This window comes from Amphichorda felina (genome assembly GCF_050947745.1).
Source record: "Amphichorda felina strain 45539 chromosome Unknown scaffold_5, whole genome shotgun sequence".
Classification (NCBI taxonomy): Eukaryota; Fungi; Ascomycota; class Sordariomycetes; order Hypocreales; family Bionectriaceae; genus Amphichorda; species Amphichorda felina.
Window position 1 is genome coordinate 2,364,956 of NW_028145045.1, and position 16,307 is coordinate 2,381,262.

General features: G+C 57.6%; 7 protein-coding genes across 7 annotated transcripts; 5 read left to right on the plus strand and 2 right to left on the minus strand.

The window, feature by feature from the left end:
* Positions 1 to 212: 212 nt before the first annotated feature.
* ACO1O0_005575 (hybrid sensor histidine kinase/response regulator) lies at positions 213 to 4,402 on the plus strand (the record flags this gene model as incomplete). Its single annotated transcript, XM_083194991.1, has 2 exons — positions 213 to 217; positions 289 to 4,402. 2 exons carry the CDS (start codon positions 213 to 215, stop codon positions 4,400 to 4,402), a joined length of 4,119 nt encoding a protein of 1,372 aa, XP_083049904.1.
* Positions 4,403 to 5,351: 949 nt separating this feature from the next.
* ACO1O0_005576 (Dabb family protein) lies at positions 5,352 to 5,771 on the plus strand (the record flags this gene model as incomplete). Its single annotated transcript, XM_083194992.1, has 2 exons — positions 5,352 to 5,504; positions 5,538 to 5,771. 2 exons carry the CDS (start codon positions 5,352 to 5,354, stop codon positions 5,769 to 5,771), a joined length of 387 nt encoding a protein of 128 aa, XP_083049905.1.
* Positions 5,772 to 5,946: 175 nt separating this feature from the next.
* ACO1O0_005577 (uncharacterized protein) lies at positions 5,947 to 6,921 on the minus strand (the record flags this gene model as incomplete). The annotated part of the gene is made up of 1 exon (XM_083194993.1): positions 5,947 to 6,921. One exon carries the CDS (start codon positions 6,919 to 6,921, stop codon positions 5,947 to 5,949), a length of 975 nt encoding a protein of 324 aa, XP_083049906.1.
* A 3,110-nt stretch (positions 6,922 to 10,031) lies between these two features.
* Positions 10,032 to 10,763, minus strand: ACO1O0_005578 (HAD-like domain-containing protein; the record flags this gene model as incomplete). Its single annotated transcript, XM_083194994.1, has 1 exon — positions 10,032 to 10,763. The coding sequence occupies one exon, from the start codon at positions 10,761 to 10,763 to the stop codon at positions 10,032 to 10,034; it is 732 nt and encodes a 243-aa protein (XP_083049907.1).
* A 1,652-nt stretch (positions 10,764 to 12,415) lies between these two features.
* On the plus strand, positions 12,416 to 13,498 carry ACO1O0_005579 (uncharacterized protein; the record flags this gene model as incomplete). Its single annotated transcript, XM_083194995.1, has 1 exon — positions 12,416 to 13,498. The coding sequence occupies one exon, from the start codon at positions 12,416 to 12,418 to the stop codon at positions 13,496 to 13,498; it is 1,083 nt and encodes a 360-aa protein (XP_083049908.1).
* Positions 13,499 to 13,826: 328 nt separating this feature from the next.
* On the plus strand, positions 13,827 to 14,378 carry ACO1O0_005580 (RmlC-like cupin domain-containing protein; the record flags this gene model as incomplete). The annotated part of the gene is made up of 1 exon (XM_083194996.1): positions 13,827 to 14,378. The coding sequence occupies one exon, from the start codon at positions 13,827 to 13,829 to the stop codon at positions 14,376 to 14,378; it is 552 nt and encodes a 183-aa protein (XP_083049909.1).
* An 814-nt stretch (positions 14,379 to 15,192) lies between these two features.
* On the plus strand, positions 15,193 to 16,116 carry ACO1O0_005581 (uncharacterized protein; the record flags this gene model as incomplete). Its single annotated transcript, XM_083194997.1, has 2 exons — positions 15,193 to 15,209; positions 15,294 to 16,116. 2 exons carry the CDS (start codon positions 15,193 to 15,195, stop codon positions 16,114 to 16,116), a joined length of 840 nt encoding a protein of 279 aa, XP_083049910.1.
* Positions 16,117 to 16,307: the final 191 nt, after the last annotated feature.

A 16,307-nucleotide genomic window follows, 5' to 3' on the forward strand; every position in this document is an offset into this window, starting at 1 on the left:
GCTCTATCGTCGGTAGTGGCTTTGGCGCACCGGGCATCGGGCTCGCTGCTGGTTCCATCAAAGAAGTGCAGCCAAATCGCTGGAAGACTACTGCGTCATCGATCAATGGAGCGCCGCCCACCTCCTCGCTCTCCGGCCTGCTTCTGTTTCTTGATGTGCCTTTGTTACCTTTGCTACGTCTGCGTCGGACCTGATCATGGAATCGCCGCTTCATGGCGTAGGCCTTGCTCAGCTCCTCGACTCCGACCCTCGCCCGACCTTTATCGTTGAGCCCCAACCGCTCGGCAGCCCCGCGACACGCGACATCGTGTACAAGAACACGGCGCTGGCCGCTGACGGAAAACTCTTCGGTGCGCTATCCAAAGTGCCTCAGGATGGGAACCAAGAGCCTTTCTGGGACTGGGTCAGCAGCCCTCTGCCACCCAGCTCCCTACTTCAACGAGGGGTCCCCGACCCATGCCACAATCTTACCCATCTAGGCGTACACTGGACACGAAGAATGTTACTGGACCGATGGATAATCACGAGCGGTAATGACCTGCCGCCCTCTCCTGAACCGCCGCGGAAGGTTAGGCTCGAGGCAGACCCGGGCCAAGAAGCTGGCAAGGCGCAACACCCCAAATCTGCTAAGGCACATGGCGTTGATTTCACGGACCCAGATGTGCAAGAAGAGAACAAGTCGTCCCCATTGTTTGCTCCCGAGCCTGACGCTGATCTCATGCCGGAGGACTGTATGGCCGAATTGGAGCCTTTTCCGTATGTCATAAAAAGCATCGACTGGAACTCCCACAAGCTCGGCCCCGTGAACAAGTGGCCGTTGCGACTGCAGCAGGCCTTGAACCAGATTATTCATGACTCCAGAGCTATAGCAATCTACTGGGGTCCCGAGTACCACGCCATATACAACGAGGCCTTTTCACATTTCTGCGGTTCCAACCATCCTGACTTGCTGGGCGAGCCTGTGTTGAACACTTGGCCGCATTTGAAGGATGATTTGGGAAAATTGTGGAATTCGCCTCCAAACATGCGCTGCAAGAAGTCTGAGGACGAGTCTCGGATCTTTGTTGACAAGCCGGACGGTTCACTCGAGGAGACCTATGTCAGGTGGTCCCTCAGTCCGATTATGGAGAATCGCAAGTGTGTCGGCATACAGCACTCCTTGCTTGAGACTACGTCCATGCGTCTGTGGGAGAGGAGGATGCAAATGCTCATTGACTGCGGCGAGACCTTGGGCACTGCGAGAGACGTCAAATCTTACTGGGCCAAGATCATCGAGGAGCTGGAGAGCTGGAGGCCTAGCTGCGACGTACCCCTCGCCTTTCTATATTCGCTTAAGGAAGATGGCGAAGCGGGTTCGTTGGGATCTCGTTACAACTGCCCTAGAACCTGCCGATTAGTCGGTGCGCTTGGCGTCCCCAAGGGTCATGCTATTGCACCGGATACCCTTCAGCTTCGTGAAACCGATGAAGGATTAGCCCCTAGTTTCCGGGAGGCTCTCAAGACACAAGTTCCTCTCCTTGTTCAGAAAAAGGATGGGAGTTTACCCGAGAGGCTTCTCACTGGTTTGGAGTGGCGCGGCTTCGGCGATGCGTGCCAGGCGGCCGTGATCTTGTCTCTCCGACCTACTAGAGAAGAAAACACTATGGGGATCCTGTGTCTTGGGTTGAATCCTCGGAGGCCTTACGACGATGATTACAAACAGTTCATCTCACTTCTAAACCAGAAGCTCAGAACTTGTCTTGCGTCCACTGTCTTACTCGAGGAGGAGCAGCGGCGTGGTAGGAACGCGGCAACGCAAGCTGCCTATGACACCGCTATGCTACAGAAAAAGCTTGCTGAGCAGACAGAGCAAGCCAACAAGTCCATCCAGAACTTTCAGGCTGTAGCCGAGTTCATCCCGGTGGGCATGTCGTTCGTGGACAATCAGGGTAATGTCACGTTTGCCAACGACGCTTGGTACCGCCTCACTGGCTACCCCCAGGGGCGCATCGACCGGGACGCATTGCTGGAGTGCGTGATGCCCGAGGACAAATTCCAGATTCTGCAGGCGTACGATGACCTCAAAAAGATTGACGTGGTTACATTCGAGTTTCGCATACCGAAAGATGGCCGACATGGAAGCCAGGATGTGAGCTCTCCTAGTTCTACGGCGGGGTGCGACGGGCGGGTTGGTCGACACATTCTGGCGTCCGCGAAAGCGGAGCGTGACGAGTCTGGAAGTGTTGTGAGAATGCTGACCTGCTTGACCGACGTGACCCAGCAAAAGGATACGGCAGAGGAGGCGGTTCGGCGAGCTCAAGAAGCGGAAAATCTCAAACGACTTGCCGAGTTTGCAACTGTTGGAATGTATGATGTCGGTCTGGACGGACGCTTGCTCAGCGCAAACAATTCTTTCTGGGAGCTGAGTGGGTTATCCAAGGTTGAGCCCACGTTAGTCAACATGGTTGACCCTGCAAAAGTCAACGTGGAACCCTGGCAGACGTGTGTCGTAGACGATGATCTGCCTGTGCTCCAGGAATGCTGGGAGAAGCTGAAGACTCTGGGTACGCCTCAGAGCGCCGAAGTCAGGCTCAAGACGACTTGGGCGGTCGAGGACAGGGGTGGAAGCATGATTACGGCTGCCCGCTCTGTGCTTGCAACATTCATGCCCGTCAAGAGCACTGAGGGTCTTATCCAATCATTTACAGGCTGCATCAGTGACGTTTCTCTTCAAAGATGGCAGCTTGAGCAGGAGAAGAAGCGCAAGGAAGAAGCTATTGAGTCTAAGCGACAGCAAGAAAACTTCATCGACATGACATCGCATGAGATGCGCAATCCCCTTAGTGCAATCATCCATTGCACCGACGCTATCATTGCGTCTTTGTCCAGGATAGAAGACCTTGACGATGTCTCAATGCCCCCCACACCTACCAACACCACGGCCAGCAATGAAGGGCAGCTGCAACCTCAGACAGAGCAGAGTGAAGAGCAAGAAAGGAAGCAGGAAGGGCGAAAGCTGTTAAAGGATGCCATTGACCACGCCGAGACTATTGAGACATGCGCGCAGCACCAGAAGCGTATCGTCGATGATATTCTAACCATGTCCAAACTGGACTCAAAGCTTTTGGCGGTCACGCCGTGCACGGTGAACCCCATCAACATTGTTACGGATTCGCTCAAGATGTTCGAGGTAGAGGCGCGCCGGGTGGATATTGACCTGACTTCGGTTGTCGATCCCTCGTACACCAACCTGGGCCACGAGTTTCTGGATTTGGACCCCTCGCGAGTCAAACAGGTCCTGATCAACCTCCTCACCAACGCCCTGAAATTTACCAAGACGGGCAAGGTACGAAATGTGACTATATATGTCAAGGGATCGCACGAGCCGCCCGGACAAGGGATGACGACGGCCCAATTCATCCCACGATTTAGGCAATTGGCGGAGGAGTACGAACAACCCGCGCTGGAGCAGCGAACAGATCCAATATACATCTTATTTGAGGTGAAGGACACTGGCCAGGGTCTCAGTGAGAAGGAGAAAGGGAACTTGTTCAACAAGTTTGTCCAGGCCAGCGCGAAGACGCACGTCAAATATGGGGGTTCGGGGCTTGGGCTCTTCATCTCGAGGCGGCTTACGGAGCTGCAAAACGGAGCCATTGGAGTCTCGAGTCAGCAGGGCGTTGGTTCGACGTTTGCATTCTACATCCAAGCATTCGTACCAAGTGAGAGCTCGCGGCAGGAAGCTGAAGCGACTGCGGCAGCAGCTAGGATAGTGTTGAGCACAGACATCTACGGCGGACCGGGGCTTTCTAGCCAAACTGGGTCCAAACGCGCGAGCAGGTCGACGGATGACCAAGGACGCGGAAAGCTTAACCCTGGGGGCAACTTCCGAGTGGACGGGATCCTGATCGTCGAGGACAACCTTATCAATCAACATATCACCCGGCGCGGCCTGGTGGGGAGGGGGTACTCGGTCGATGTAGCCAACCACGGTATCGAAGCCCTGGAGAAACTCCAGAGGTCAGTCGGTGCCGCGACGGTAGCAGCCAGTGGGAGCAGCGGCGCCTTCGATGGTCCCGCTGATCGTGGCGGGGAACCCACATTGGGGGCCAGCGCAAGCCCGCAGCCGATACCTATCAACCTGGTGCTCATGGACGTTGAGATGCCTGTGCAGGACGGCCTGACGTGCACACGACGTATCCGGGAACTCGAAGCCAATGGGGATGTGTTCTGCGCATCGGGCGGGCGGATACCCATCATCGCAGTGACGGCGAACGCACGAGCAGAGCAGGTGACTGAGGCGAAACAGGCTGGATGCGACGACGTCCTGGTGAAGCCGTACAGGATACCGGAGCTGATCGAAAAAATCCAGGTGGTAGTTAGGAGGATCGGAGGCCTGAGTCCGAACTCTCCAGGGGGTTGAGAGAGGGAGGTGACCTGGCTATCCGAAAAAGAGGCACCTGGATCTTTCGGGCAAAGCGAAGGGAGCCATGCATACGTGGTAACGTGGGCTTGAGTTCTCCTACGTGCCCGCGGCGCTGGACATGGATGGTGTTTTGGGAGGAGTTGGTATTCGGGTTAGCATTATTTTCCCACTGGTAAGGTTTCGAATGGCGCTGGGAGATAAGATGGGTTGGTTTAAACATGTAACTAAGACAAGGTGTATGCAACCACGGAACGAATTCTGGCTGGTGGAAGATTGTTGGACGGAGGCCGATCGGGTCGTGGCGTGCAGGGTTCCATGATGGGATGCGCACAATTTTGGCCGACAGGGTCGGTATTTGATATGAACCAGAAGTATGACCCCATAATGATATGCCTCTGTTCGTTCGTTCCATCGATCCGGCGGGTTGGTGTCCTATAGAGGAATGTGATCAGAGTGAACATGAGGTCTTCATGTGAGAGACTCGCAGACTGGGAATGGAACAGATGACGGCATCGGAGTCGGAGCTGGTGATTCGGAAGGGAAGCGGAACAAAGCCGCCACCAGGTGACCGACCACTGGAGTCCTGGACCAGGCCGAGCCGCGAACAGAGCCATATATAAGCGCCCCATAACTATAACCCCACACGGCCAACGCGGAGAATAGCGGACGGAGTTGGAGCATGAGAGGGGGGGGAAAAGTCGCCCTGAATAGCCGACGGCAGGCGCCGTGAGTCTCTTCCCCCACAATCTCATTCGCCCCTCTACGCTCTCGAAGTAATCAGTTACTGCAGGTATTTAATCCTCAAGCCCGTCATCCTGCTGCATCTCCCAGCAGCCCAGCCTCGATGACCACGGGAGGATTGCGACGGTTGACCCTTTTCAGACCCGGATTCCCCGCAGCATCATTCTTCCCCCCACGGACATATTACAGCAACGCATCAGCAGCCATGGCGGATCGCATTCACCGGGTGACGATGTTCAAGATGCCCAAGGAGGAGGACAGGCAGCGCATGCTGGAGCAGTACCGCCAGATGGCCAAGGATAACCAGAAGGCAAGTTCTACACTCGCTTATTTTATCACACAGCGACCCAGCCCCCGGGTCGACAAAGACTGGTGGCTAACCACGTAGCAGGACGGCAAGCCGTACATCCTGTCCATGACGGTGGGCCCCGCCGAGGACGACCCGCGCTCGCAGGGATACACGCTCGTGTCAAAGTCGGAGTTTGCGAGCATGGAGGACATGCGGTACTTTGAGAACGAGTGCCCGGCGCATGGAGAGGTCAGGAGCCTCATCAAGGCGCTCACGGTCGATGGGATCTTGACCGTGTACTTCAAGGCGCAGGCCACCGGCGGAATTGAGGCTTGAGCTGGCGAAATCCTGGAGGGGCGAGGGACTTTGAGGTAAACGACAAAAGGGATGTATGTATTAAAGCAAGGGGGGTATCTCGTTGGCTCATAAAATATCCGACTCTCGTCCAACCTCGCGGTCGTCTATTATATCAAACAATCAGTCACTTCACCGACACGCCGTTCCACCGGCGTCACCGCATATTCACCCGCGCCCTGTGCTCGGCGTACCCCCTGAGGCCTTCCATCCAGGCGGCGTACCCCGCCTCGAGCTGCCGGCCGTAGCACGCCTTCATGGTGCCGGCCAGCATGCCGTAGAAGGTCTCCCAGCAGACGTACTCGATGCAGGGCGTGCCGTCGGCGGCCACGGACGGCACCAGCTCCTGGACGCGCTCGCTCCGCGTGAGCAGGTTGGCCACCTTGCCCTTGATGCGCCACGACAGGCGCACGCCCACGCGGCCGTCGCCCTCGCGCTCAAACTGCTCGAGCGAGGAGACCTGCAGGTTGGGGGTCGTCCTCCTGCGGAAGCTGGAGTGAGGGAGGGGCTGGGCTTGGGAGTGCGGCTGCGACGACATGGACCGGGGACGGCCGCGGGGCCGGCTCTGGACGCTGCTGCTGCTGCTGCTGCTTCCGGGGTGGTCGATGCAGACCTCCATGACGAAGGCGGTGCCGTCGCGGAGGGTGCTGTGGTTGTTGGCGATGGCGGCGAGGACGGGGTCGGAGGCGACGCAGGCGGGCAGGGGCGCGGTGGACTTGGGCTGGTGGGTGATGTTGATACCGGGGGCGAAGGGGTTCCAGCAGGGGTAGGTGCGGGCGTCGAGGAGGAGGGAGAGGATGAGGCCGAGGGGCGCGCGGATGGTGGTTGAGCAGGCAATGGACATGGTGCCGTTGACTTCGGGCCATGTGGGCGTCCTGAGGGCTGGCGTGAAGAGGCGGGGGCGCAGGCCGGCGGGGATGGACTCGCCGATGGAGGATATCGAGGTGGATGATTTCAGCGAGTTGGTCGAGTAGGCCGAGCGGAGGGGGGTGCCGTTGGGTAGGTCCTGGGAGAAGAAGGACGAGGTGGAGGAGGTGAGTGACGAGGAGGCCAGGGACGAGGTGATGGGCTTGGTGTTGGTTGTCAAGGTGGCCGACCTCGAGTGTGCGTACGCGCCGGTGATGACGTCCATTGCTACTAGCGGCTCAGGTGCCTTTTTTGTCTGAGGGTCGAGGGAGTTACTGGTATCTAGGCATTCTCGAGAACGGTTGATGGACGGAGCCTTGTGAGAGAGGTGGAGGATGGGAGGGACAGCCATGATTATCAAGTTGCAGCCAGTGCCACTATGCCAGAGCCTTGTGGCCTTCGAGAATTGCGGCGGAACGCAGGAATACGACACTGGCACGCCACAGGGCTGTCTGGGGCCAGCGTCCAGTGTCAGCCATGGATGCCAGCTGGCACGTCCGTGATCCGTCGGATGTGGGTGAGCACGTTGCACGTTGGTGGGATGTTGTGTGTATGATCAGTACCTATGTATGTAGGTGCTAGGTTGGTGACAGGACGGTCCGACAGGTGACATCTGCCACACTGGCCTACAATAGCACGAATGCGCACTTATACATATCCGGGCGTCGGGGGCTGGATTGTGGGTTGCAGTTGTGCTGTCCACAACGTGCCCAAGGTGCCTATTGTCGAACTATGGCTGCAATCAGGATGGAGCCCCCTGTCGGCCAGGCTGATGCGCCCTGTGGCCCTTGAGGCTGGCTGGTGCCACCGTGCCAGTCGCGACTTCCTGGATTGGGATGGAGTCGAGCGGAGGCAGCGGAGCTTCCAACATGGCAAGATCGATCCGTGATGATTTCCGCCGTTCCAGGTTGCCAAGGAAGGCCCCGACCTGCTTTTAAGAGACCCTGTTCTTTCCCTGCTCTTTCCCTGCTCTTTCCCTGCGATCGAATCTCAAAGGAATAATCTAGCGAAGAGCACAGACTCCGTCTCGAGAATTTCCTCCATCCTCCCCCAGCCTCTTCGACTATTAATATGTGTGAGTAGTAAATCGGTCTGCTCCCCGAACGACTACTCGTAGACGCGGGGGGCTTGACGTCGTGTCTCGGCCTCTGCCGTATTGCCACAGACGCCCCACGCAACGGATGTCATCCCACACGCCGATCGCATCCCAGCTAGTGATCCTCTGCTCCATACAGAGTAGGAATATTCGGATTGCACTGCACGATGAACAAAAGCTGACCCCGCGGCCCAATCCCCGCGGCCCTGCTGGCACTGAAGGATTTCCAATAGTCAATCCTCTCGTCAGCGCTGTGGGATCGGATGGCATGGACGATGACATGGCATCATTGGTGGTGGGTTGACTGGGAGTGCCTTGTTTGCCCGCTGCGCTTTTGATAGATTGCGGGCCGACCAGCCACCATTAACGCAACCCAGCGATTCCACTCTGCTGGTTTCAACTTTCGACTTTCAACCCTTGTTCTAGCCATTTGAAGACCCCTCTTCCTTGGCCACCCGCCATCTCGACCAACTTCGCTCAAACGCCAACTGAGACGGCTAGTCAAGCCACTGGGACCCCCGAGCACTTGTCGCGTCTGATATATGACGGCATAGATATGAGAAGGTAAAAGGCTCGGGCTACTTCTCACACGATTAAAAGGCCATACGGACCATCATGGCGGTCGACCTGGAAATTGATTTCCTCGACTGGCGAATACATTCGCAGCAAGCCTTCATCTTCGACGGGTTCTTTGTTCTTTGCCAAATCATTCATCTTGCCGCAGACAGAGGCTCTTGGCTATCTGTCTGCTTCCATGGCGGACGTGAAATCTCATGGCCAATTGGCCAAGCTAGGGGCTAGACGTTTTGAATCTATGATATATTACACGGTGGAGTGCCATTCCCCGATTCACGGCCAATTCCGGCCCCCCAACTCGTACCTTGGAAAGACACGTACTTGTCGATGGGAACATCTTTGTCGCTCTCCAACCATGATGTACGAAGGTGAATGCCTCGAGGGCTAGCAATAGGAATATATAACCCTATCTTTCCCAGCACATGGGAAGCCCATAGCATCACAACATTTCTATTTAATACTGACTCGCAGAAGCTGGCTTTTGTGCACATCATTGGCCCACTTTCCTCTCTTGTCACCGTGCTGGCCTGTTATAAGTTGTCTTTTGTTTTGGCTAGCTACTTCTTTCGGCGCTCCCGTCTAACCTTGCCTTCCCCCTGAAGCCTGAATGGTTGCCAAAGGCAAAAGTATAACATTTCATAATCCTTCGGGGTCGACTGGGGTCTTTGTCGAGTATTCCAGGGGAAAATCTGAGAGCAAGCTCTCAAACTTTCGCTGCAGGGGAGAATGGACCCGAATCTCGGAGCTTAGGGTGCATGAGACTGTTCAGCTCGCCTTGAACCATCATTTGTATGGACCGAGCCTCAGGGTATACTACTATCTGGGCACAGCTGTGGAAATAGCTCCAGACAATAAGTGGTTCGTATTCATTACTAGCAAGTCCTCGAACGGAGGCGGCCGCCTGTGGAGAAAGGGCGGAACTGGGCTATCAAGAGTCTCGCTATCTACATCGAGCCTCCTGACTGGGTGCATTATGTGGATGTCTCCCAGGTTTCCTTTTGAAGCCTGGGCATGACGGGCAGGCTTTTGGCTGGTATTGGGACACTACGGCTACAGAAGATTTCAAAGGTAAACTTGGTGATTAAGGTGCAATATCTCGTGGACTGCCATATTACTCTTTACGACATCCTCTCCCGTCACTTTGAGGACTCTTCAGGTTGGAAGATTTTGAGAATGAGGGCCGTAGCGATGCTAGAGCTCATTACGGACAAAAAGCAAGCCGCTAGGGATGAAGAGCAATGCAAAAGCAAAGCATGCAAACTGCTGCCAGAACTGGCCAAAGCACTGGCGAGGTGCCTGGAGTCCGAAGATACAAGTAGACCATGGGGCCGTAAAGCGCCAATAATGCCTGGAGTGATGGAGGACAAGGCGAAACCAAGCGAAGACTTGTGTACCTTCCTAAGCGGCCGCGTCGAGTCTTTCATTCCGCGCAAACACAGGTTGCTCGAGGTTGGGAACGTACCCTTTGGATTGTGAAGAGTCGACTAATAGTGGGGGATGTCATGGAAAACTACTTGTACTATACACGTAGCTCAGAATAAAGTACTTTGTGGCATCTCACATGGTTGATCTGCCCATGTCATTTCCTATGAAGCTATCTCATTTTCAAGCGCTGTGTCAAATTCAAGGCTGCCATTTCTCATGTCCAGACCCCGGAAAGGACCTCACTTCCCCTCAGCCAGCTCTGCGTCCAGCGCATCAGCCATTTCCCTGAGCGTATCGAACTTCCAGTCGTAGATCTCCTCGTCCTGGTTGCCCATGACGGCGCCCGGGCGGACGATCCAGCAGGACCTGAGCCCGATCCTCCTGGCCGGGTGGTGGTCGTGGAACTGGCTCTGGGCGGTCTGCAGGACCTGGTCGGGGGACACGCCGAAGCGCTCGCGCACCTCGCGCAGCATGTACTCGAAGTTGCGCGGGTCGGGCTTGTAGCTTCCCGCGTCCTGGGCGGTGAAGACGGCGTCGAAGGGCACGCCGGCGAGGGGGCCCGAGAGGGTGCGGGCGAAGGAGGCCCGGTCGACGTTGGACAGCACCGTCAGCCGGTAGTGGCCGGCCAGGCGGCGCAGGGCGTCGACCGAGTCCGGGAAGGCCGGCCAGGTGCCCACGGTGGCCCCGAAGGCGGCGTCCTGCTCCGGCGTGGGGGCCCTCGCGAGGCCGAGCCTGGCGGCCACGTGAGGGTGGATGGTGGCCAGCAGCTGCGAGTAGGGCATGTCGGGCGTGGTGGCCTGCTGGGCGGCCTCGCACTCGGCGTAGGCGGCCAGGAGGCGCTCGCGGGGGATGGAGGTGCTGTTGTTGGCGGCTAGGAGGGGCTGCAGGCCGGCGACGACGCCCGACTCCCAGTCGATGAGGGTGCCGAAGACGTCGAAGCAGAGGAGGCGGAAGTCGGCGAGGCGGGCCATGGTGGGTGGGTGCTATATGTAGGTACCTAGGTATCTGTACCGAGTAGAGGTGTGTGTGTGTATGTGCGTGTGTGTGTAATGGTAGGGGATGATGAGATTGACGCTGTGAGTGTGTTCCAAGGAGGGGCTTGGTTATAATGCGGGCAGGAAGGGCGTACAAGACATTGAGGAGAAGGGCGTCCATGTCAAAGACGCCGCATGGGGCTATCACTGATCAGACTGTTGGAGTCGATTAGATTCACAGCCTATCAGTGGGACCGGCCCCGACCCGACCCCGACCCCGATCCCGGCCCGCCATGCCACGTGCAGCTACACCGGCCCGGTGCGAAGACCGGAGCTGGCCCGGACCTGCTTATAATTTATAGTCGTATATTGTTGTATTGATCATTATGGGTGAGGTGGGAGATGAAGAGGGAGGGATCTGGCATGGTGGCCACGACTATATATAAGGCCCTCCGCCAGGTCGTGGATTGTAATTGTCGGTGTGGGCAGAGGGGGCTTCACTTGCAAGTTGCCTTTGTGGGCTTGTTGGCGGACGATGCTGAACTCCCACGTCCCATGTAGCACGTCGTGCCAAGGTTCTGTACTGACGGGATCTCGCCCGTAGCATTGTCCTCATGGTGTGCATCAGCATCAGCAAATTTACGGGGAGGTTTTAGCAAAGTCATATTATTCATAGTCGAGCAGCGTAATCTGTACGCGTATATGTAATACACGATTACGTATGGTGAGACAAGACGAGACACGACTCATGGACTGGAGCAATTGATGATGGATGGAGGTGGAGGTGAGGGTTGGAAATGGGGGCAACATCCAGAACTTGAGGAACTGCCTGCGAATCCCGACGTCCGAACGGCATTCAAGCTTCGAGTCGTCCTCTCTTTTTTTTTTTTTTGGCTCTTTTTTTTTTTTTTGGCTCTTTTTTTTTTTTTTTTTTGTGTAAGCGGGGGGCTAACAAGTGCTAATTACTCGTACTACGGACTCACATATCTATAACTGACCGGCGCTGAGCCTGGACCTCGGCATCTTAGACCGGTGGAGCCCGGCGGAGCCCGGAGGAATTACTAAAAAGGGACAAGATTCAAGAACTCTCAGATTCTGCCATTCTGCTGCTAAGAGGTGGCCTTCAAATGCCGGCGCTGGAAGCCGTGGAAGAGGCGGTAGAAGAATGATGATGCGTCTATGCAACTGCATACTATATTAGTACATACATGTATGCCGGGTCCGGTGACCTGTCCCCAGGAGACGACCAGAGCGGGATGGAACCAGGGCGCAACGGCCTGCCTAACTAGGCATCCAGGTCGATCGGTCATGAACTTATGATGGATGCATGGGGCCTGCTGGGCGCGCTGCAAGCCTGCAAGGCTGACGTACTCTGGGTGCTGCCCAATCGTATACAATCGCGCCCGCCCACTGCCAGCGCCAGGGGCTGAACCCCGAATCCCTTTTGCATCGCTCGCATGTGAGATTCGAGATCCGAGATTCAAGATTCAATAACCCGAGATTCGAGACTTGGCTGCTGCTGCCTCTCCTGGGGCTTCCCCCCCTTTGATCCAACACACACGCACACACACACACACACACCACACCACCACCACCCACCACCACTACTACCACATCCAACCCCCCACGCCGTCGCCGTCGCTGCTGCCATGGTCACGCTGTGGAATCCCTCGATGCTGGCGCAGTACGCGCAGCTCGCGCGGCGGCCCTCCAAGAGGCACGTCGCCGGGCTGCTTCTGGCCGTCTTCCTGCTCATCAAGCTTCGCCAGAAGATCCTCGCCAAGCAGGCCGCGCTGGCGGTGTCGCACAAGAACGGGCCCCCCGTGCCGGGATTCACGGCGCTGTCGGACCAGATCTATGTGCGCAACCCAGACGAGGCATCAGCATCAGCATCAGCATCATCATCCGACGACGGAGACTCGGCGGACTCGGCAGACCCGGCCACACCCGAGGGCCACCCGGACGTGGTCATGGTCTACGGCTGGGGAGACTGCCTCCCCAAGCACGTCGTCAAGTACACCGACGGCTTCCGCGCCCTGTACCCGCGGGCCAAGCAGATCCTGGTGCTGTCGCCCATCGCCAAGGCCATGTTCACGGACCTGCACCAGCGCACGCAGCTCATGGTGCCCATCGTCAAGGAGCTCTTCCCCGAGGGCCCCAGCGCGGAGGGCGCCCCTCGCACCATCCTGGCGCACACAATGTCCAACACGGGCGCCGTCAACTACGCGGCCACCATCAACGCCTTCAAGGAGATGCACGACGCGCCCTTCCCCCACCAGCTTCTGTCCATGGACTCGACACCCGGAAGCACCGACCTCAGCGCCGACAACCTCGTGCGCTGGTCGCGCGCCATGGCCCTGGGCACCGCGGGCTTCTTCCCCTGGCCCTTCCTCGTCACGCAGTCCATCTTCGGCCTGTTCCTGCTGGCCAGCGGCACGCACGGCGCCATCATCGGCCGCGAGAGCGCGGGCACCTGGAGCCGCAAGGCGGCCAACAACGAGGCTTGGGAGACTAAGCTGGCGCGCAAGCTGTACATGTACAGCAAGGAGGACGACCTGATCCGCTGGCAGGACATCGAGGTGCACGTCGCCGAGACGCGCCGCCTGGGCTGGCAGGCCGACGTCGAGGTGTTTGCGGGCACGGGGCACGTCGGTCATATGAGGCAGCACGGCGAGCAGTACTGGGCCGCCATCCGGGCCTCGTGGGAGCGCGCCATGGCCATGCAGGTTTGATGGGCGGGAATGTGTTCCCCGGGGGTGCGTTGGAGGCGGGTAGACATAGACGAGCAAGCAAGCCTAGACTGAGTGTTTTCGATAGATGTATATAATATTAATTTGGAACATTTTACATACCCACCATTGATTGTCAGGTGGGTGGGCAAATGGATCCCATCTCATGGTGACTTCATAGTCAGGTACAGCTGTCACTGCTAGTGGCAGTATACTCCAGGACACACCCCCCACCCCATATCTCCCACCATCGCCAGACATCATCATCATCATCATCAGCTTCATCATCATCAGCTTCATCGCATCTCCAGTCCTCCTCCACGCACACACAATGCCCTCAGCGAACACAACAACCACACCCCTCGCCTCCCTCCGCGTCTCCCGCCACCAGATCCCTGCCCACGGCCTCCTCCCCAATACGTCCCTCCAGCACCGCCCGCTGCTCATCTACCACTCTGCCTTTCCTGGCTCATCCTCTTCGCCCTCGGCCATCGAATCCCACCTCGCCTCCGTCGGCGTCGTCACCCCCCGCTGGCGCTACACAATGTATCCGGAGACGCACTTCCACAGCACCACCCACGAGGTGCTCTGCGTCAGCTCCGGGCGCGCCCGGCTGTGCTTTGGCGGCGAGGACAACGCGGGCCGCGTCGAGCCCGTCGTCCGGGCCGGGGACGTGGTCGTCGTGCCCGCGGGCGTGGCGCACCGCCTGCTCGAGGACATGGACGGGGGGTTCCAGATGGTGGGCAGCTACCCTGCTGATGTCGGGGAGTGGGACATGTGCTATGGGGAGCCAGGCGAGGGGGCCAAGGTGGAGGGTATCAAGGGGCTGGGGTGGTTCGAGAGGGATCCTATCTATGGCGATGAGGGGCCGGTGCTGGAGTGATTTTTGATGGATCGGACGGCTGATCAGACCTCCAAGGCGATGGGGTCTCGTTGGATGCAGTCTCCTCTCCCGCCTACCAAGGGTCAAACGGCAGCCACGCCTGTCCCCTCCCTGCAGACTACGGTGGTGATGGGGCTGGAGGGTCTTCTGGTGGTGAATGGTGGTGGTGGCTGGGCGTGACGGATTGTCCGGTATAGCCACAGGGCGAGGGGATGAAGGGCCGGCTGATTGTCTCGGCTGGCATGGTGCTTTGTTTGGCTACGTGATGGTGATGGGCGGTTGAGTTGGTATCTGGAGGGTCCTTGCTGGAAGCAGATTGTCCGTTGGCGTTTAACAGTTTTCGTCACTGGTAGACACTATTGTTCGTCTCGCGGTTGCTTTCCCCCTATTCCCGACGTCCTGGCCAAACACACCCCATTATACATAGACTTGTCGATTATAAATACAATAGCCTTTTAAATCCTCAGAGGCCACGGACTAATTTGCCATGCAGTAGCTGGCCGCTCGTCCCGATAATTCTTCGGTGCCGTGTGAAGCGATGAGACGAATCTAATCATGCTGACGGCGTGGCGCTACACTGCCCAAGCTGCGACTTCTATGCTGTCCATTTTCGAGGGAGTATATGTGTAGTTCTTCTCGGAACTTCCCATGCCATCCGACCGTTCCACTCGCTTTCTACAGCTCAAAGGTGTGCTTGATTTATATAACTACTGTATGAAGTACTTATAAAGACTTCCAAGACAAGACTCCTCCGTCTTATCACCGCCATCCCATTATCTGTGCCTGTGATATTGTCCCTTACTCTGTATCAACCATGTGCTTCAATTCAAGGTTAGAAGACGGATCTGGATGCAAAGGATGCTTCCTTTCGAGGCCAGAACATAGGTCCCGGGGCAGCAGATGCTTCTCTTCCAGATCAGCAGATAGGGAACCCGCCCCAAGACCAGCTCGAGCCCAACAGCCCAGGAACAACAAGAGTCAGGGCGCGGCGGAGGAGGTGCCCATGCAAGACATCGACATCGGCGCCCCATCAACGCCCCCCGGCCAGGTCCCTGCCCCCGAGCGCGACGAGCGCGGCCTCTGGGTCAAGCACACCCAGCACGAGGTCACCGCCGAGAACCTCCAGTCGGCCCTCTCCCACGTCGCCTCCTACCTCCACGAGCGCGGCCAGAACATGACCCTCGTGGCCGTCGGAGGCGCCGTCAACACCATGGTCCTCCAGTCCCGCCGCACCACCCACGATGTCGACTTCTTCACCCAACTGCTCGACCAGCCGCACCTCGCCGCCCTGCGCGACGCCGCGCGCTACGCCGTCGACCGCAGCGACGCTCCCCTCGCCGCTGATTGGCTCAACAACGCCACGGCCCGCATGCCGAAGGTCGTGGAGAACATCGACGCCCTCGTCCAGGCGGCGGCCGTCAGGCAGGACGTCGTCGTCTTCGAGCGGCCGGGGCTGCGCGTGCTGGCCGACCCCTGGGGCTATGCATTTGTCAAGAAGGTCAGCCGGATCACGCAGGGGACGGGGAGGGCGTATGACGGGTCCGATGCGGTGACGTACCTGCACCAGTTTATCACGACGAGTAACTCCAATCAGCCCGTTGCTGTGGACAGGATCCAGCGCTGGGGGGAGACGTACAAGGCGCTGTGCCCGGAGGAGGTCCTCCGACAGGTTAACGAGGGTTACAGGAAGGTGTATGGGCGTGACGGGATCGTGTTTTTGGCTGGGGGGAGAGCGTAGAAATGCGCTGTCGAGTGTGAGTTGAGGCAGAGAGGGGAAAGTAACTCGTGGTCTCTGGCAAGGTCACACAAGGAGTGATGCGTAATCGTAAAGGATACCTGTATTTATAAGTTAATAGTAATATAGCGAACTCAGCAAACGCCCCTCTTTTTTGTTGGTTTCTTAGAGACGCTGCTTGATTCGGGCAAGGG